At 46.4% G+C, this 20,438-nt stretch overlaps 1 protein-coding gene across 1 annotated transcript in view; it reads right to left on the bottom strand.

Annotated features, from left to right (window-relative positions):
- Positions 1 to 20,438, bottom strand: part of LOC111217852 (tetratricopeptide repeat protein 28-like) — a 115,358-nt gene that overhangs the window by 6,662 nt on the left and 88,258 nt on the right. Inside the window, exons 9-25 of the mRNA XM_022739851.1 lie at positions 12,347 to 12,543; positions 12,112 to 12,265; positions 11,833 to 12,004; positions 11,566 to 11,734; positions 11,303 to 11,463; positions 10,723 to 11,211; positions 8,719 to 8,911; positions 8,515 to 8,595; positions 7,426 to 7,678; positions 6,160 to 6,269; positions 4,425 to 4,554; positions 4,002 to 4,229; positions 3,306 to 3,483; positions 1,279 to 1,419; positions 1,032 to 1,176; positions 736 to 915; positions 11 to 585 (exon numbers count right to left, since the gene is read on the bottom strand). Of these exons, the coding sequence (XP_022595572.1) occupies positions 11 to 585; positions 736 to 915; positions 1,032 to 1,176; positions 1,279 to 1,419; positions 3,306 to 3,483; positions 4,002 to 4,229; positions 4,425 to 4,554; positions 6,160 to 6,269; positions 7,426 to 7,678; positions 8,515 to 8,595; positions 8,719 to 8,911; positions 10,723 to 11,211; positions 11,303 to 11,463; positions 11,566 to 11,734; positions 11,833 to 12,004; positions 12,112 to 12,265; positions 12,347 to 12,543 (3,556 nt within the window). The remainder of the gene's footprint in view (positions 1 to 10; positions 586 to 735; positions 916 to 1,031; positions 1,177 to 1,278; positions 1,420 to 3,305; positions 3,484 to 4,001; positions 4,230 to 4,424; positions 4,555 to 6,159; positions 6,270 to 7,425; positions 7,679 to 8,514; positions 8,596 to 8,718; positions 8,912 to 10,722; positions 11,212 to 11,302; positions 11,464 to 11,565; positions 11,735 to 11,832; positions 12,005 to 12,111; positions 12,266 to 12,346; positions 12,544 to 20,438) is intronic.

Raw genomic sequence — 20,438 nt, 5'->3', positions numbered from 1 at the left:
AGGTTTTTACCTGAGAACCACCAGTTTGACGGTCAGACACAGGCCCAGTATGTCAGCAGCAGTGAGGAGGAAGTCTTGAAGCGACGGACTGTCACACACACTCTCCACCTCGCACACACTGTCCCCGTCCTCGCTGGTTTCATCCGCTCGCCTCAGTCTCTCTGAGCTGCTGTGACTCTTTGAAAACGAGCCCCTGATCTTTCCGTCCTGATCCACAGTCTCGCCCGAGATCGACGCCCCACACGGTGATTTATCCTTGGGTCGGCTTCCGGGCCCCTCCGCCCCGCCGTGCTCCTGGCTGGGGGCGAGGACCAAAGCGGCGAGCTTCCAGGATACATGAGTGGCAAAGTGAACGCACTCCGCCTGACTCAGAGCGGCGAGCACGCGCTCCTTTGTGGCATTCGCTCCGGTTAGGGGATGACATCCGAGCTGCTCCCCCAGCCAAAGAGCTTCGTCTTGGGCTGAGGGCAGGGGCCCCCACAACCAGCGGTCCATCACGCTGGCGGGCAGGCGAGGAGCTCCGACCACCGCAGCCACTGAACCTGCGTCTGTGCAAAGTGAGGGGCCGCCACGGCGAGGATGAGGCTGTGGGACGAACACAGACTCACATCAGATCTTTTCTTTTCACAACAATACAAGAAATACGAGAATATTACAAACAAATCAAAACTAAAATCCATCAGTTTACACACGGTGTATCATGCATGCAGCGTATCATTAGAACGATCTACCGACCTTGCTTGTGGCGCCCAGGCTGCCCAGAGACGGGACAGAGATGAGACTGAACCTTTCATACAGGTACTCATTAGAGGAGCTGCCTTTGAGCAAGGCAAACGGGATCAGGTACAACTCGCCCTCCAACACTAACACCAGCTGCCTGTGTCGGCCCACAGGCCCGCTGCTGTGCATCAGACCCTGCACAGCCAAGAACAGAAACAGATCCATGTTTAGCATAAAAAGGAAACGTTAATAAGCTGCTTGTTGGAATATGAAGGAGGTTTTTCCCCGGGACACGTGAACACCGTACACACCCCCTCCATCGGCGCAATGAGCAAGTCATACAGGGCTCGCAGGGGAGGTTTGCTGATGTTACTGGGTCGGCAGGGAGGAGAGGACACGCTGTCTTTGACCGGAGACACGGTGGCACTGTACAGGCTGGTCATGCTCTGACAGCTTCTGTTGACGGCATAAACACACACGTGATAAACACACAAACACACACACACACATGAACCAAAGGGAGCAGACAGATCCTCTGGGCACCGTGCATGTTTGTACCTGTTGAAGAGGTTGTTCCTGGACACCATGCGGAGGTAGCCGGTGGGGTCGGTGGCTGAGGTGAGTTTGTTGTTCAGCTCCTCGAACTGTTGGTCCAACAGATCTCCGGCTTCGCTCTCCGTCTCGCTGCTGGAACAGACTCTGTGGAGCAGACGGTGACGCAGCCGTGCGGCTCCATTACAGCGTTCAGTGATGACGCTGAAACTCTCTGTGTGTGTTCTCTGTTTATAGCACTATCTCTCTTTACTAAGAACATCTAACTGGAAGGAAGCGATTTTAACGCAACACTCCTCCTCTCAGGAACGTCACTACTCACACCGTTTGTTTTCTTTATTATCTGTTGCCAATAACTCCGTCTGCATCCGTACGACCCACTAAATGAACGATTTAGCACGTCATTACCAGGCTGACTCTGCACATCGCAGTATACAGCTTTTACCTTCGTGCAGTCTGAAGAGACGCAATGCATGATGGGGCAGTAGAGTCTGTCCAGTCAGCTCAAGCCGCACACTCTTACTAATCGAGAACTCACCCGGGCACATGACATTTCACCTGTTGTTTTTAATGTGAACATGTGAGCGAGTCACAGGTTGAAGGCCGTCGCTAAAACAACACAGTTTAAAAAGAGTCACAGAGGCAGAAATATCCACCTCAGTTTGCTAACGTTAGCCACCACACGCTACCGGTCAGACCAGACCAAGTAAGACTGTAGTGACATAAACCTTGAGTCTACGTGATGAAGTAAGGGAACATTTTATTACTGATGTATATTTTATTTTTCCTGACTTCAAACGTTACATCACCTCCCTTTAAAACATCCTGGAAACATTTTTAATTTGGGGGATGAAACGAGACGGAGAAAGTTACAGTAGGTAACGATGTTGCTCGTGAGATAATGAGTAATGTTTGAAACTGCAGTTGTTTGTGTGATTGTGTGACACCGCACTGAGAGAATAATGAGTCTTTTTACAGGAGGAAAAATAGGCAGCAGTTATTTATAGGACTCTTATGTACTGGACTGATGGCTCGCAGAATGTGCCATTAGCAAACATCATTACTTTTTATGGAATCCTTTGGCTGCACTTTTCACACACTCAGGGAGATTTGATCTGTGTTAAAATAGCAGTTTCTGCTGCCTGGATGCATGTTAGAGGGCAGTAAAAGTCTGCTGGTGGCTTGGAAAAGCATTTTAATGCTGCATATGTGCAAATACATTTCATGCTGTGGATGAGCAGGATTCATAATCAGGCTCCAGGCTCGCCACAGCTTTAACACACACACACACACACACACACACACACACACAAGGACAAACACACACACACCAACGCGTGCGCGACAGACGCAATGAATCGCTGCTGGCTACAGTGACTCCACTGCAGTGGTTTTCACAGAAAGTTGAGACGCAGTTTGTGTGGGGGAACATTTGCTGACACAACACATGGTAGTGATTTACAAACTCGTCCAGTCGCACCAACCAAGGCCTGAAGTTGTGGGCAGGATAATTGAGGATAAGGAAATATGGCAGCAGAGAGGGAGAGGGAGAAAAGGAAGACAGATGACACACGGCATGCGGCTCCTCTGCCCCCCCCCCCCCGTGTTTAATGAGTGGAGACGTACAACAACAAGACATAAGGCTGAGACTGCAGTCATGCTGGCGGCTCTGTGAGGCTGCACTGTGATGTTTACCATGTTCGTTATCTTAATTTAGGGCTGTAGCATGCTAACATTTGCAATAGCGCTACATACAAAGTGCAGCTCAGGCTGATGGGATCCTCATCAGGTTTGTTTGAAGTTTTCTGGATGACAGATCAGCTGATCACCAAACCAAAGCACATGTGGAGACATTTCATTTAAAACCACACCGTCGACCTCAAAGAGGCGCTACAGGAGAAACTCAGCAGGGTTCGTCCTCTGGTAACCATGAATGTGTGTGTTTATAGCTGCTGAGATATTTCACAGAGTAAGTCAGAGGATCAGGCAACAACCACCAGGTGAAAAGTTTCTCACTAAAGGAAAAGCTCTACCTGCTGTAATGGCTGTCCACCCCCAGAGCCTCTCTAGCGTTGTAGATGTACTGGTCCAGAGACAGGGGACTACTTCCTCCTCCTCCTCCTCCTCCCTGGGGGCTCCCTCCACCATCCTGGAGCTCAGACACCTCCCCTCCGGCCTCTCCAAGATACACCTCGTTAAACTTGACGATACCTGTTGTAGCATTTCAGAAAAGAAGGTGAGTGAAGTGGCGCGTGCTGCGCTGCATGAGTTATATTCATCATTTTAAAAGGAGGTGGTGCAGCAGTAGGAGGCGTGTATACAACATTTTGGGGATTTGGGGGAAAACATCTTAATTAGTAACAGAGCTAAAAGTTTTAAGCTCCAGTAGCTACTGGATCTTAGAGGCTGTAAAGGTTTTAAGACCCTCAGTGGAGAAATGCTGGATGTGATGGGGCTGCGAAGATGAAGGTGGCCTCGGAGGAAAAGTGATTAAAATCCAAATGTCCTTCAAATGTCAAGACGATTAGAATATGAGTCCAAAATAAAAAGGGTTCATCCACTGAGGAGAACGAGAGTAAATGTCATGGCCGTCAGCCCGTTAGATTCCAGCCCAGTTCCAGTGTCCAGACTCACAGAGGGTTTATGAAACTGGGCCTTTGATAACACGATAATGGGCAAGTGAGCAGGATGTAAACTGTGTGTGTGTGTGTGTGTGTGTGTGTGTGCACCTGTTCCTGGAGATATCAGCCAGCTGTACAGAAAGCCTCCAGCCAGAGAATAGTAGAGGACCATGGCCCTCTGACCGTTGACCGTCTCCAGGATGTGCTCTACGGTCACGGGGATGTAAGGGTCGGTGCTCGCTGCCTGCTGACTTCCTTTCTGCCGTTCAACCAGGAGATCGGCGAAGGCTCGCGTGCGCCCTCGCTCCGCTATGGCCAGCGCCTCGTCGTGCCGTCCTGAGTGGAAACACAAGAGGATGAATTAGGAGAACACAAAGTCTTAATTAGCAGCGTTAGGAAACAAATGCGCCCAGACGTCAGGTGATGATGACAGAGCGTGGGGATGAGAGAGGAAAGGCGAGAACACTGAACGCACAAAGCCATTCACCCTGCACAATAACAACACGAGAGGGAAGAGGACACTCAACTCACCTAGGCTGACGAGGACTCTCTGGAGAGCCTGGTACGAGCCGGTTTGCAGATCAAACAGAGAGAGCTTGTAATCCGTGCTGTGCTGCGTCTCGTGACGAATCGTCTCAAACAACACCGACGCTCTGTACAACTGAAACACACGGCGAACAAACACCTGAGAGTCATACACTGCATCGAACTCCAGTTCTCTGCAGAGCCACACACACACACACACACACACACACACTTGTACAAGTCTCCCATAGGTGTTGAGACCAGCCGACAGTGAAGACACTTTGTATTTGTCTCTCTGCTCGTCTCTTCCTGTCGGATGTCGCTCGTCTGTTTTATAAAACACTTTAATCTAAAGCAGAAGAAGCTGCTGGTCAAACCTGAATGAGCCGTTTCATTACTGACCACCAGGAGGCGCTATGAATACACGACACGTGTGAAGAGTCAGGGGGGACAGCTGGGTGAGAGCTCTCTCTCTCTCTCTCTCTCTTAAACCCTACTAAACCTAGATGGTGTCGTTACAGCTGATTGGTGATCGTGTTGATGTTTCTCCTGTGTCCTGCATCATTTATGTGTTTTCACACTTTATATTTTTATTTTACAGAATAGAAAAATGTAGGAAAAATGATCACGTGCAAATAAAGTTCATTAAAAAAACTGTAACAAACAAAAATAACAACAACAAAAATAAAAATAACTAAATATTGATCTAAATATTGATTTAAATCAGGCAATAAAATAATAATTAACGAAATTAAATTGAATTAAGAGGCTTTGAGGATCAGGATCATGTAGCTATATTGTAACTATGTATTTTTATTGTCTGTTAAATTGAATAAAAAGAATAAATTAAATCAAATTAACCCTCTAGGCTCCAGATTCCTTTGCAGATTATTCCATGAACTTGTTTCATCATTGTCTAACATGCTGTAGTTTGACTTCTCTTTGACTTCAAACATCACAGGCGCCTCAACAACGGTGCAAATAATGAGCGATGATCACTGAAGGTATTAGACGAGTTCACGGTTGTAGAAATATATTTAGTTTCACTATTTATACAAACGCTGCTCATCAATGTGACTCTGATGAAGTTTATTTACATGTGAAGTGATTTTTATTCCAACTCCCTTTTTGTGCCTCTTTAATGAAACCTGATGTGTGTCTGTAAATCACTTACAACATGAATAATTCAAAGACAGATCTTCCACATCATCTGGTTTTCTCAGCTCGTCTCTACATGACTTATAAATAAAGTTATGTTATTATCGATAAAACAAGCCCAGTGCATCGGCTGATGCGTAAACAGACTCGAGAGGGTTAAAAATGGATTTGATAGATCATCCGCATCGATCGATCGTGGAGTCATTTACACCTCCAGCTTCTCGAGGCTGTAACTCTATGGTGTGATTCCATCAGCCTCCTCTGACGCCCCTTTGATGCTGGTGGCCTGAAATGCGACTCCATACAAGACTCTACCACTACTTATCTTGTCACAACTCTTTAGAGCTGCTGCCATCTCAACGAGGGGCCTGTGGAAGTGCAGAAAATGGCTCTCGTCAGGGAGCTGCGAACGGATGAGGAGCGGCTCTGTGAAGGAGGCAGCTGTTGCCACTCTAAAAAAAAAATGGGGCTAACATCCAAAACATCCCTGCGGCAACAAATCTCTGATCCTGTCTTCACACTAGACTTGTACAGTAGGTTCTGAAGCACACACTAACACACACACACACACACACACACACACCTGGTGATGTGCCTCTTCCAGGTTTCCGCTGGCCCACAGAGACAGACCCAGGCGATGGCGTATCTTCGCTTCATCTTCCCGGCGCCCTAACTGCTCCGCCAGACGCAGACCTGAGGAGAGGAGGGAGAGAGAGACGGAGCAGGAGGAGATCAGATGCTGCTTTCCCAGAGGCTGATCTGAAAAATCATCTCTTTGAAAGTCCTGGCAATGTGACGCTCAACTGTTGCGGCACGCAGGCGAACTCGCTCCGAGCTGAAGGGTTGCTCACATTCGCCTTTCTTTTCCTCTCATTGTTCCTTTTGTCTTTTGTCTTATTATTCTGCTGATTCAAATTCAAAGTTCTCGTCTCTTCTCTCTGCTCTTCAGATACGTTTCATCTCCCCCTGCTATGAAGGCGCAGGCCGGCGCGGCAGCTTGTATTTAGCTCTCATTAAGCTCTCAGACTGGGCAGAATCTCATCAAGTTTGTGGTTCACACTTCTCTGGCTGTTCGTCTCCGACTGGCCCTGTGATGTTCGGGATCTGCGTTTCCTCCTTGTGTTTGGGGAGGTTAATTGGACGCACACTTCAGCTCTTGTCCTCACCTCAACTCTGAGCCCAATTCCTCGTTGCCATGTTCAGTTAATGATCAATTAAAATCCAGAGGATCTGCCGGTTAAAGTGACAAACCGTGGCCGTGTCTTACAGGGCCGACGAAGCCTGAAGGAGTTCATAAATAACCCCCGACCGCTCAGTTTAAACATCCATTACAATTAGCTTGTATCTGAATTGATCTCAGTCTTATTTACGAGTGCGTGTGCGCGTTAACGCTTTCTCTTTAATACACGAGGAAAGAGATTGAAACGGGGATTGTTTTCAACGAGGATGCAGTTTCACATCCAGAGAGAGGAATGAGAGGCGCGAGTGTTTCAGAGCGGAGTGGAGTCAGAGAAGGAGTTAAATCAAACAGGATTATTGACAACAAGCTGTCTGAAGGAAACCACACTCCGGGGTAAACACCCCAGCACTGATCTTCTATTAGCCTGTGTCAGACTCATGAATACCTTTCATGCTCCTTCAGAGATGCAACTCACAATGTTCTCAGGCCTAAACAACTCTGACTTTAAATAAGATACCCACACGCAGATCAAAGCGAGAGCCAGAGTGAGTCTGACTGCAGGGGAAGGTGAAACTGAGACTCACTTTTTACACTTTGAGAGTTTGTTGATACACGTCAGAAACACAGAACACAGCGGAGATGATGAATTCAAAAAAAAACCTTCCTCACCTTCCTGCAGGTACATCACGGCCTGCGCGTAGTTCTGCAGCGCGTGGTGTGTCCTTCCCAGGCTCCCGTAGGCCAGAGTTTTAGCTGTCAGATCGTTGGTCTGTGCCGCCACGCTCAGGTGCTGCTCCTGGAAGACCACGGCCCGCTCGTAGTTTCCCAGAGCTTCGTAGGTCAGGCCCAAGTTTCCGTAGGCTCGGCCCTGGCTCCTCACACAGCGGGTCTGCTCTGCTATATCCAACGCCCTCTGGTGCCACTGTAACAGCACAGCTTCAACACTTAACGGGCTCGACCGACATTCAGGGAAATGCTCTTATTTACTTTTCTTGCAAAGAGTTAGATGAGACAATCAGAGTATGTGAAATATGAAGCTAGAGCAGGAGAGAGTTAGCTTAGCTAGCCCGGCTCTGTCCAAACTGCTGGACTGTTTCTTGGCAGAGCGCAGTCACTTCCTGCCTGGAGTCTCTGCAGGTTGAATGGAGCCAGACACTTGAACTTTAGCTTAGTTTAGTTTATTTATTTATCTGAACGTGGAAGTTTCCAGTCGGAAATTTCAACTGGAACACGCCCTGAAGTTGGATTTTTTTTTTTATTTATTTAATACACCACCAAGGAGTAAGACAAAGGTTTTCTATTCCTATTTCTATTTCTAACTCGGAAAGTCTGGAATCCAAGATGGCTGCTCTGTGCAACAACAGAGGTGAAAAGCTGCAGGATCAAACTGTTTATTAGCACTTGTCTCATTAAATCAGTCACACAAACACAAGCGTCCCTCTTCTATGTGTGGACGTGTTGCAGCACCGTGTGCATGTGCAGAATACCACAATGTTATGAACTGGCGTTTGTGAACAACAACAAGCTTCCAACTTGTTGTGCGGGAACGCGGTTAACTCAGGTGTGACGTCACCCCCGGCTCCGCCCTCTGAGCTTTAAGCTTTATATTTAAATGACAGACTTGAAGGTGGTGTCCGTCTTCTCGTCTAACTCTCAGCGTGGGAGCGAATAAGCGTATTTCACAAAAAACACGGAGCTGTGCATTTAAATGATGGAGAGGAAATACTGAGTCATGATGTTTTATGAATCTGCACAGACCTGTAGCGCCGTCTCGTTGTCTGCCATCAGCTGATAAACGCCTCCGAGAGCATCGCTCGCCTCTGCTTCCAGGGATTTATCCTGACAGGCAAAGCAGGATTTACGGTATATTTGTGTGCATAATATACTTTTCATAAAGGAGGAAGATTTATCGTATTCAACAGGGCACAAGGAGGAAAGACAGCTGAAACGAGAACCTCTTACCCCTGCTGTGCGTGCGATGTTAAGCTGGTGCTCCAGGCAGGAGAGGGCCTGCTCGTAGTTGCCCAGCTGGCTGTGCAAGGTGCCCAGCTCCCCATACGCCTGAGCCTTACCCCCTCCTTCCCCACCCAGCTCATGGGCCACCACCAGCCGCTTCTCAAAGCACACCAGCGCCTGCTGGAGACTCCCCATAGACCTGAAGAGGGAGAGGTCAGAGACAGAGGAGAGAAAACACAGACACTCAAATCATCGGTTTCTTTGCATTTGGTTTTTCTGTTTTCAGAGAGAGACTTCAGGCAAATTAAGAAAGCAATCAACAAAGCTTCCTGGTTCTTAAAAACAGGACATTTCTGAAACGGTTCTGTATCCTGCCAGAGAAAAAAGCAAAGAAAACAAACATCAAACATCTACAAAGGCTGCGTTCATTGTGATGAATCAGTGACTCTTCTCTCCTCATTATCATCTCATTCACACTCCAGAGAGCAGACACAGACTACAACAGATGGATAAAGGAAACCCATCATTAAGCCTTGTTCCTGCCAGTGAACATTAGTTGTATAGTTTCATATGAAAAAGGACGGATCTCTCTGAAAAGCAGCGAGAGCACCAACCCTCTTCCTTTCACCACAGCTGCTTGTTACTATTATTACACTTAGTGAATTATGATTGTTTTCATTATTGTCATGACTCTAATTTAAAATGTGGAAAGTGAATTGCTTGAAGCGGGGGGGGGGGAAACTCATTTGAGAGTCATGCATGAATGCTGCGCTGCCTGAAGGGCACAGCCAAACTAATGGGAAAGCGCAGAACATAAATGTATGTATACATGACATAAATATTAACACAAATGTAATCGCAGAGTCTGGAGCAGTGGCGCTGAGTGGCTGCATGCTGCAGAAGAAATTACAAATCTGTTCACATGAGACAATTTTAAAGGAAATCAAACTCAACTAGTTCAACTATTATAAAATACAGTTTTCTGACTCTGAGACGAGACCGTCAGAAAGAAACTGAAAACACAAACTACACTCTCGTCAGGTGAGAAGTTTGAGCCAGCAGCCGATTAGCTTAGCTTAGCATAAAGACTGGAAACGGCAGGAAACAGCTAGCCTCTGGAGAATAATTTTACATGGGATTAAAATTAAAATGAAATAATTATGACTTGGTATTCAGGATAATCGTCACTGAATGTTTTGATGAATGAAACCAGGAAATGGAAACTGGACGCTGAAATGACAAACTGAAGTTGTGTCATGGAAACTTGAAAAAGCCTAAATGTAAATTTATATGTTTGTTTTTGCTGTTGTCTCATCTGAGACTGAACATCACAATCCATGTATTTCAATATTTTACTTTTCATTGTCATAAAACCACATTATACTACAGATATGAAACTGACTATTTTAATTACACTGTGCAAGAAAAGCACAACTAAGAAAAACAACAACTGTGTGTGCAACACATCAGTTTCATGCTTTTTATTGTCACTATGTTAAATTGCATCGTGTCTATCAAACAAGTAAAAAGCTTCAACTGAAAAGTGCAATTAAGAAGAAATAAAAATTTTGCATTTGCTCTTTTCCATTTGTCATTTAACATTTTGATTTTGGCTTTTTAAGTTTCATGTAAATGAGGAGGCGTGACTTGATGATGGAGGGTGGGACTGAAGGGGAGGGGGGGGGGACCAGGGGACTTGAGTGACCCCGCTGCTGCTGCTGTGAACCGACCGAACTGCCATCAAAGTGAAGACTAGCTAAAGCCTTTTATCCATTTTCACTAGAAGTTTAATCACACAGTTGTCATGTTAAATTTCTTCAACTTCGAGCCACTGGAGTTAAATTAGGCTAAAGTTGAGAAACTCCTTTTAAAACCACAAACTGAACCGTGTTTGAACTTTAGTTTTTACTCTGGCTTGGATCCCGTTTCATTTGAACGGACAGAAATGAGAGCCGTGCCGATCTCCTCATCTGACTCGTGGCAGGAAAGTGAAGAAGTGAGTTTGCCAACCTGTGTGCATTGCCCAGTCCTCTGTAGGCTTTCTCCTGGTCCTGGACGTGGTTGAGACTCTGAGCCACCGTCAGGTATTTCTCGCAGTACTGAATCGCCTCCTCGTAGTCTCCCAGAGTGTCGTAGCAGTCTGCCAGGTTCCCGTAGGCCCTGCCTCTGTCCAGCATGCTCTCCGTCCCGCTCAGCTGCTGCAGCATCGCCAGCTGCTGCTCAAAATAGCCGATCGCTTCCTCAAACACCCCCATGTTCATTTTGGTGATGCCCATGTTGCCGTGGACCTGGGCCTCCAGACGGGCGTCCCTGAGCCCCTGAGCCAGGCCGAGCTGGGCCTCATAACACTGGAAGGTTGTAGCGTAGTCTCCCAGGGCCATGTGCACTGCTGCCAGGTGGCCGAGGGCGCGGCACTCCCCCTGCTGATCACCTAGATCCTTTCGGAGGGTCAGTTCCTGGCTGTGGAAGGACAGCGCTGTGTCCAGCTGGCGGAGCAGCCTGAACGTGGGAGGAGAGGGGGAGAGGGGTGAGGGAAACAGAACCGAGGAAATCAGAGCAAATCACACGGCGGAAAACCTTCGTGTTTTACCTGTGAACTGATCCAAGCGCCGAGTAGGCGTCGGCCTCCATCTTCCGATCACCGACTTTCTGCGCCAGGGTTAACTGCTGCTGGTAGAACCTCACGGCTCCGGGGAGGTCACCCCGACACACGCACACGTCGCCCAGGTTCCCAAAGGCCCTGAAGACGGCCTGCTGATACAAATATAACCACAGCGACACTGATTAACAACCACTTCCTGCGTGAAGGACGAGTTCTCACAGATTATTGCACAGCCAACGTCGGCAGGTGACCTGAGTGTTGTCCAAGGCTTGAGCTAGAGAGAGCAGGTATCTCTGACACTCCTCTGCTTTGTTGTACTCCCCCAGCGCTTTGTGGGCCAGACCCAGGTTACAGTACGCTTTCGCCTGGGCGAGTTTGTCTTGGAGGTCCTTAGCCAAGGCCAGGTCCTGCTCATAATACCTATGAAATGGAAGAAACAAGTTTGTAATGACTCACTCTCTGGTGATCACTGAGGTTTATCTGCTTTCTAACAAGGAAAACGGGTGAGTTTCTCAGACCTGACGGCGTCTCTGTACTGTCCGAGGCAGTAGTGAGCGTAGCCGAGGTTGTGGCAAACTTTCCCCTCTCCCTCCAGGTCCTGCAGGCCCGGGGCCAGAGCCAGGTACTGCTGGTAGTACGGCAGGGCCTGGGCGTACTCGCCTCTCCAGCTGTGGAAGTTTCCCAAGTTTGCTGGAAAAGTAGAAAAAAAATAGAAAGAGAACATTTAATTTTTTTTTTAAATCAAGCAACATTCCTGCGCCTCTGTCCTCAAAGCGTCTCTCTCTTGTCCGACTTACCTAAAGCTCTCGCCTCGCTCTGAGTGTCTCGGAGCTCTCGTGCGATGGTCAGGTGGTGAAGGTAGTGCTGGAGAGCTCGGTCGTGAGCGCCCAGCGCCTGGTACGCCACCGCCAGGTTACCGTGCGTGGAGGCCTGCGACGGACGGTCATTCACCTGAAACACAGAGACCTTTGACGAGTCTGTTTCCTGCGAGTGTGTGAATGCGTCGTGTGAAGACTGAGCGGTATATTTCACCTCCAGTGAGATCTGCAGCTCTTGCCGGTGGTACCGGACGGCTTGGTCGTAGATGCCGAGCGCGTGATAGGCGTTGCCCATGTTGCCGTAGGCCCTCCCCTGGGCGGCGTAGTCACCCAGCTCCTGGGCGAAGGACAGGTGGGCTTTGTGGAGCTTCAGCGCCGTCTCATACTCGCCCTTCATCTGGTGGATGATGCCTGAGATGCAGAGCGAGAGGAGGGAAGACAAACCTTTAGAAACGAAGAAGCTACTTCCTTTCTTTGAGGTCTGATTGTTTAGCAGAGCAGTTTTTCAGTTTCGAGTCACCTGAGACGACCCTGATCACCTGAAACAAGTCAGATCTCGTCTTGAGTCATTTGAGGTCCAGGTCAAACCTTGAGCCTTTCAGCAGAACAGTTCTCTAGTCCAATAAAGTCTCATGTCATTTGAGGTAAATCGAGTGCACAGTTGATTGACAGGATTTTACCAGGTGAAATCTCAGTCTCGTCTTTACAGAGTCAAAACTCTGTAAAGAGTCAAAACACGGCACATGAGGGCAGGTCGGCAGAGTGATGCACGTGGTAAACTCTCCAGAATGATTCAGAAGAAAACACATATATGTGTTTGCGTGTGTGAATATAAATGCACACATGGTTTTCAGAACCCCGGGAGAGATTTGAGAGCAGAGCAGTAAATAATTAAAAAGCTACAGCAGAAAATTCAACAGATCTGCGGCTCTGGGTCTCCGAACTTTAGCAGCTCTCTCTCTCTCACACACACACACACACACACACACACACACACAGATCCAGAGAGGAGTCACACACACTCTGACTCTCTGTCCGGGGGAAAGAAAACCTGGGTCCCAGTGGCCTGAGCTGCTCTCTGTGGGATGATGTGTCTCCACCGCCGTCAACAACACAACTTTTAGAGCCAAAGTAGACACAAGCTGGAGGGGAGAGAGAGAGAGAGAGAGAGAGAGAGAGAGAGAGAGAGAGAGAAAGAGGGAGAGAGAGAGGGAGAGAGGGAGAGAGAGGGAGAGGGAGAGAGAGACAGAGAGAGAGAGAGAGAGAGAGAGAGGCAGCAGCTGCAGGATGAGATGAATCCTGGGAAATACAAACTGTTGATGAGCAGCGGTGGAAACACTTTCACACAAGTGCTGCACTTAAAACACAATTTTCAGGAACTTGTACTTTACTTCAGCATTTACTTTTACTCCTCTCACGTCTGAGCACAACATTCAGACTTTACTCCACACACTGAAAACATCTCCATCCCATTAATAATCATTTCTGTCTGTTTTTCAGTCGTAAAAGTCTCAGCGTGTCAGCTACAGTGTTATACTGAGGCTTATGGGTGAATCCGTAGGTAGAACATATATAAAGGCTTTGACTTGTAATGGAGTATTTGTAAAGTGTGGTGTTGTTGCTTTTACTTGAGATAAGGATCTAAATACTTCTTCTCGTATCGAGCGGTTTCATCTTGAACCTGTGTGTGTGTTTGATTTTGCAGGTGAGTTTGACTCTGACCTTCATCTTCCCTGTTATTGTGATTGTGTTTACCTGCAGGCCGGTAACTGTAACGATGATTGCCACTCTCATGTAAACACCTTAACTGGGTTACCTCCGTCTAATCAAGGTCCAAATCAGAGCAAACGTAACCAGATTAACACGACTGGGTTACACATGTACAGTTCAAATTAATGGTACGAATATCAAACCGGAACAGTTTGATTTCCTCTCAGTGTGTTTTGAATCTCACTCCTTTGGGGACAATATTATAATTAAATTGATGTAGAACATTAATGCATCAAATAATTATAACCCACATTACAATACACATCATCTCTGCACAATGAGTACTTTTACTTTGAATAGATTTCAGTATATCTTAATGCTAATACCTTTGTATCTTACTTACATATACTATAAATACTTTAAATTCAAACACGTATTTTCTAAATGCTGCAACAAAATGCTGTAAATGCAGTGTAATCATTCTTCTGTGACATCTTCAGATTATATATATATATATATATATATATATCTCTATCAAACACTGTTCCTGTGTCTTTATTCCTGCAGTAAAAGACAGAGGACAGATGAGAGAGGGGTTACGAGAGGGGAAACAGAGATACGGGGGGTGTCGAGACACCAGATGGAAGAGGTTACATGTGGCTTTCATGTCAAACTGTGTGGAGAGAGGGAGCGGAGCGCGCTCTGATTCACCGACTGTAAACTGTGAGTCCTTCTTCCAAAAAAGCCGTGGCTCGTTTCCAGCGGATAAAGCTGCTGATGATATTCTTTACTTTCCCTCTTTGTGGACGAACAACGAGCTGAGTATCGTCCGAGTATCTGAAGCTGCAGACACACACGCTGCCTCACACATAATCTACATAATTAAACAGCAACACATTCGTATTTTGTATTTTATGATTTATATTCGTCGGACGTGCTCATGAAACGAACCACGCACATTTAGTTCATGTTGTATCGTCAGTAATTGAGTTCTGTTGTCTTTATTATTATCATTTTGGGGGGGGTTGAACCGCAAATGATGTTGAGACATTCAGTCAGGTTGCTTTTGTCTTTCCAGGGACAGTAACTTGTATTTTCTCTTTTGAGGCAAATAAAAACCTTTTAATTTTTGTTTTTAATTTACACTGTGTGTCCTGCTGCGTGACGCCTGACAGTGAAGCTTCTGTTAAACTATTAAAAACACACACTGCACACACACACACACACACACTCCTTATAGTTTGACTGATATTTAAGAACGACAGCTCCCAGCTGTTTCGGGAGATTCCTGAACTTTCTTTTAAAGAATGAAACTTTTTTTTTCTTTAAACATTTATGTCTTCAGTTGAAACCGGCGAACTTGCCGAGTCCCTGAACGGATTGACGAGAAACTGATGAAGACATTTGAGGTTTGGGTGTTTTTATGGAATTAAATGTAAAAAAAAAGACAAAAAAGAAAAAGACGGAATAACGTCACGTTTTCTCCTTTAAGTCTCCAGTCAGATGCATAAACGTCTGTGGAGCTTCAAGGTTAAAACTCACACACATTGTGTCAGAATCATAAAGACTAAATAAAACTCAGTCATTGTGAAATTGTCTGGTTTCCACACACACTTACCAATATATTGACGTATTGCTATTCAGGATCTATGAATGCCTCTATCTGCCCCACTTGCCCTTAGACAACGATATAAATAGCAGAACTTCCCAGAATGCTTCACAAGCTATGACCATTTATTGCATCCATACTTGTAAAAATTCAATATTTCATCTGAAATGCATCTATAAAGCATCAGGGCCTGTGATATCATCATCATCGTCGCTCAGATGGTCGAACAATGATTTGGTTTATAGCCCTCAAACTGAAGCATTTACAGAGCTCTTCACAATAAAAGCACAAACAATAATAAAAAAAAACTTTAAGCCACAGATGTTGAATGTAAAACAACAAAGGCCGCCTGAACAACAGAAGAAGAAAAACTGGGGACAAAAGCAATGAATTAAAATTACGTTTATAATTGCATCTTTAATTGGCCTGTAACAGATGGATACGAACTGCACAAAAAAAAAGAAAAAAGAAGTCATTCACGCTCTGTGAAACTGTCTAACAACCTAAAAGAATAATGATGCATATTTTATTCTGTCTGTCTTTATTCTTTTTTAGTGTGTGTGTGTGTGTGTGTGTGTGTGTGTGTGTGTGTGTATGTGTGTGTGTGTATGGTGCATGTATAAAACACTGAGCTGTGTCTTCAGAGGAAAAAAAAAACGCCATGACACCCGACACACTGTGTTTGTGGACTCCCATCAGCCCCGTCTGCAGGAGCATGTAAGAAGCAGAGCGACGCGAGGGAAGAGGAGGAGGAGGAGGAAGAGGAGGAAGAGGCCGTCGGCGATAAGGAGAGGGGGACCTCGTTCATCAGGGTCTCGCGCTAAGAGGATTACAGAGAAGCCTGCAGAGTTGGCTGGAATAGCTGGTTACGGTTTCACCCCTCCTCCTAAACTCTGCTAACACAGGTGTGAGCATGAACACACACACACACACACACACACACACACACACACACACACACACATAGAGAATCTCCTGCAGGGCCGATAGCGCGCTCCTCTGAGGTGTAAGGTTGCCACATACTGTATCTGTAGATGTTCTGCCGGACAGTGGGATTCCCCGACATGGAGGGGGACGCAGTGTGAAGGGAGCAGAGCTGTAAAGGATTAGAGGTGTGGAAAATTAGCCGAGATCTGATGACAGCGTATTCGGCTGAACCAGCACGGAGAGCTTAAAGGAGGAGGAGGAGGAGGAGGAGAGAGGTGATCTCCTCTCTGCTTTCTCCACGGTGGTCTGGAAAAGGCTCTGTCGACTGAATCGGGCGTGGCTAACTTCTCCTGGTCCCGTTCTGTTGTCTTTCCTTATCTCAAGCTACATGTATAAATATCTTTATATTACTAACGTGTTAAACGACTTCATGTGATGTGAAAAACCACCCGACTCTGCATCTCCGTGGAGCGTTTTAGCATCTTTCAGCTCAGTGTTTTGGTCCAGACTCTCATCAGCAACAGGCTCCAGATAGTTGGTGAAGGTCCGAGAACGTGGGAGTGATGAGTCTGATATGAATGCTAACGTCGCTCTAGCATTTGCTGGATGTATCAATATACCGTTGCTAACAAAATGTTGCTAACACATTTGCAACAGCAACTTTTTTCAGGTGACATATCAGGTGTTGTGTTCACTTCCTGCTACTTTTAAACACCCGATAACTTGAACCTGAACGAACCCTCAGTGATTTTTAAAGACTGGAATTACTCCGACATCACGTCACTGATGGGGAACGTGTGAAGCTGAGCACATCACAGGCGGATGGGCGCGTAACAGACCGCTCCACCTGTTGATCCAGACTTTGCTGTTGTATTTCAAGGGGGCTCTGATCTCCAGAGGTTCCCTGAAGGCAGCGAGCTCTGCAAACACGAGCTGAACACTGGGAAACTCTCACTCTCTCTCTTTCTCTCTCTCTGCCTTTGTTCCATCCGCCCGCACAAAAAAAATAAAAAATGAAGAAGAAGAAATTAATGAAAAATGAAAAGCAGGAGAACTGGGTATTCTAAATATCTGCCTAGCTTCCAGAGATGGTAACACTTGCATCATATTAGCTAACACTGAACATCGCATCACATAATAAGTTGTACAAAGAAGAAGAAGAAAAAAAAAAAACAGTTTTCTCCTGATAATGACACGATGTTTGAACGTTAACAGAGGAAGCAGCGTGTGACGGAGCTTTACTCTCTGAAACGTCCACAGAGCTGAAATCTCACTGTTCACCGTTGTTGCTTTAAGTGGCCACGACTGAATTCAAGCACCGATTTGAAAACGACTGTAAAACGAGAAAAAGACTAAAGTCCAACTGAGATGAAAGTCGCTAAATACAAGGTGAAGAAGAAGAATCACGGAGCTGCTGTGACATCATCATTTTCTTACTGTGGTCGTTAAGATTTAAATGGTGCCAACACAAATCACTGAGGAGCTGCACCGGGCAACACGACACCACATCCTAGATGAGGAGGAGGAGAGAGGAGGAGAGGAGAGGAAACAGGAGAGGAAATAGGAGAGGAAGCGGGAGAGGAGGAAATGTGAAAAAGGGAGGAAATGGGGGGAGGAAAGAGAATACAAGGAAACCAGGGAAAGAAGAAGGGGGAGGGAGAGGAGAGGGGATTACAAAAAAAGGAGAGGAGGAAACAAGGAAATGAAGAGGAAAGAGGAGGAGGAGGAAAGAAGAGAGGAGAGGATGAAAAGGAGGAAAAGGAAAGGAGGAGTGGATGAAATGAGAAGGATTAAGCAAGGAAGGAGAGAAGAGGAGGAAACAGGAGAGGAGAGAAACAAGTGAATAAAGAAGAGGAGAGCAGGTGGAGGAGAGGGAAAAAAAACAGAAAGGAGAGGAGGAAAGGAGGGAATAAGAGGAGGAAAGAGAATATGAGGAAACAGGTGAAAGAAGGACGTAAAGTGAGAGGAGGGAGGAGGAATCAAGGAAGTAACGAAGAGGAGGAAAGAAGATAAGAGAGGAGAGGAGAGGAGAGGAGAAGGCAGAGGAGGAAAGGGAGGAGAGTGAAGGGTTGTCAAGTCAGCATTCAGAGAAACGTAATCATCCATAAATGATGATCTAAATCATTGATCTGAGCCTCAGACTGCGGCTCGTCTGTCAGGAGAGTCAGCGACTTCTTCTCCGGCCTATTAGTCGCACCTCAGAGCCGCGAGCCGGTGAGAGCGTTTCCCTTTCACTCGGTTCAGGCGGCAAATAATACGAGTCTTTGGCGCGTGACCCGGGTTGTATTGAAAGTGGCTCCGTGTCCATCTGCACGCCGTACTCAAACAGGAAGTGTTCAGACCGACGGAGGTGGCTCACGTTACCGGTGTCGGCTCAGCGGGCCGAGTCGGGTTCACTGGGTCTCGGATATCACTGAGGCCGCAGAAACCAGAACCAGACCGAGGAACCTTAATAAAACATGAGCGCTGATTGGCCAGATAAGGCGCCTGCCGCGGTCACGTGATAGGACCTCAGAAGGCAGGTGAGGTGACGGAGGAGCAGGAGCAGGTTTGGTTCATGAGCTGCCAAAGTTGTTTAGCATGTACGTGTAGAGGTGGCACACACACACACACACACACACACACACACACACACACACACACACACACACAGAGAGAGAGAGTCCTCTGTCTGAGCGCTCAGTGCTGTGGATCGATGCAGGTCGAGTCGGTCAGGCCCGGGACGACTGCTCCAGTCAGCCTATCGAGTCTCGGTGGCGACAGCAGTGACAGAGCGGGTCAATGGTTAACGAGGGAGCGGCTCACGTGACGGTGCAGGCCAGAGCCGGAGCCAGAGCCGGAGCCGGAGCCGGAGCCGGAGCCAGAGCCGGAGCCGGAGCCGGAGCCAGAGCCGGAGCTGGGGCCGGAGCCGGAGCCGGAGCCCTGCATCAGATCGAACGAGGACTTCTGCACCACTGTAGTTAATGGTTTTGGGTTTTGGGTGTGAAAAACTATGAGAGTGTTTGTCTGTTATCTGAAATTGCATCACTCTCTCTCACTCTCACACACACACACACACACACACACACACACACACACACACACACACACACACACCCACACACACACACACACACACACACACACACACATTGAAATTCACGCAGAGCACAATAAGAGGCGTCTCAGTGCTGAGGTTTGTAGGAGGAGGAGACAGATGAAGTCAGAGCGTCTCAGAATAAAAACAGCTGAATAACGTTTCCTTGCATTTTATTAACATTTACCAGTGTGATGAAACTGGTTATTGTTGCCTCCCATAATAAAATGTTTAGTTTCCAGTTAAAAGTTAAGACGAAGAAGGAAGTTAAACTGTCTGAAGTATGACAGTAGCTACGACACGGCCTGGAATTATTTATCAGTAAATTATATTTTTTAACACTTCCCACAATAATTCCTGATGATACGATCAATTAAATTAGTGTCATCTGGATCTGCATTAAAGGGACGGATGGATTAACAAATTAAAAATGATTCATTATTTTAATCTAATTCTAAAAACAGGTGTATAATATTTCCTGAAACATTTTAGAACAAACATATTCTGTATATGAAAACTACAGCAGTGACTTTTTAGAATTAAACTGAAACTTTTTAATAACTTCCCAGGCTTTTTTTGTTGAGAAAACTGAATCAGTTTTTAATACTTTTCAAGACCTGTAAACACCGTGTTTGATAGAGCGCTCGTACCTCATGATAAATAATGACGTATCTTTACCTCATCTTTGATCGATGTTGTTTTCTGGCGCCTCCGGCTCTTCACTTTGAATAAAAACAAGGATTCGTTTTTTTACCGACATGCAGACGGCGTGTCGGTGTGTCTGCAGTTTCCCTCTCTGCAGCTCCACAAACCAAACCCAGAACCCGAACTTCCACTTTCTAAAGCAAAGCAGTGACTCTGAATAACTGAATAACTGAATAACTGAAGAGGTGGAAATGAAATATATCAGCATGTTCATCTTTTCCGCTCTTCTCCCATCTGGTTTTTAGCTGCTCGGACAGATTTTAGAGACTAAATCAAACT

Source organism: Seriola dumerili, unplaced genomic scaffold, assembly GCF_002260705.1.
Source record: "Seriola dumerili isolate Sdu_G_001 unplaced genomic scaffold, Sdu_1.0 BDQW01000047.1, whole genome shotgun sequence".
Taxonomy (NCBI): Eukaryota; Metazoa; Chordata; class Actinopteri; order Carangiformes; family Carangidae; genus Seriola; species Seriola dumerili.
The sequence above is the reverse complement of the archived record's forward strand: the minus strand, read 5'-3'. Positions and strand labels throughout refer to the sequence as shown.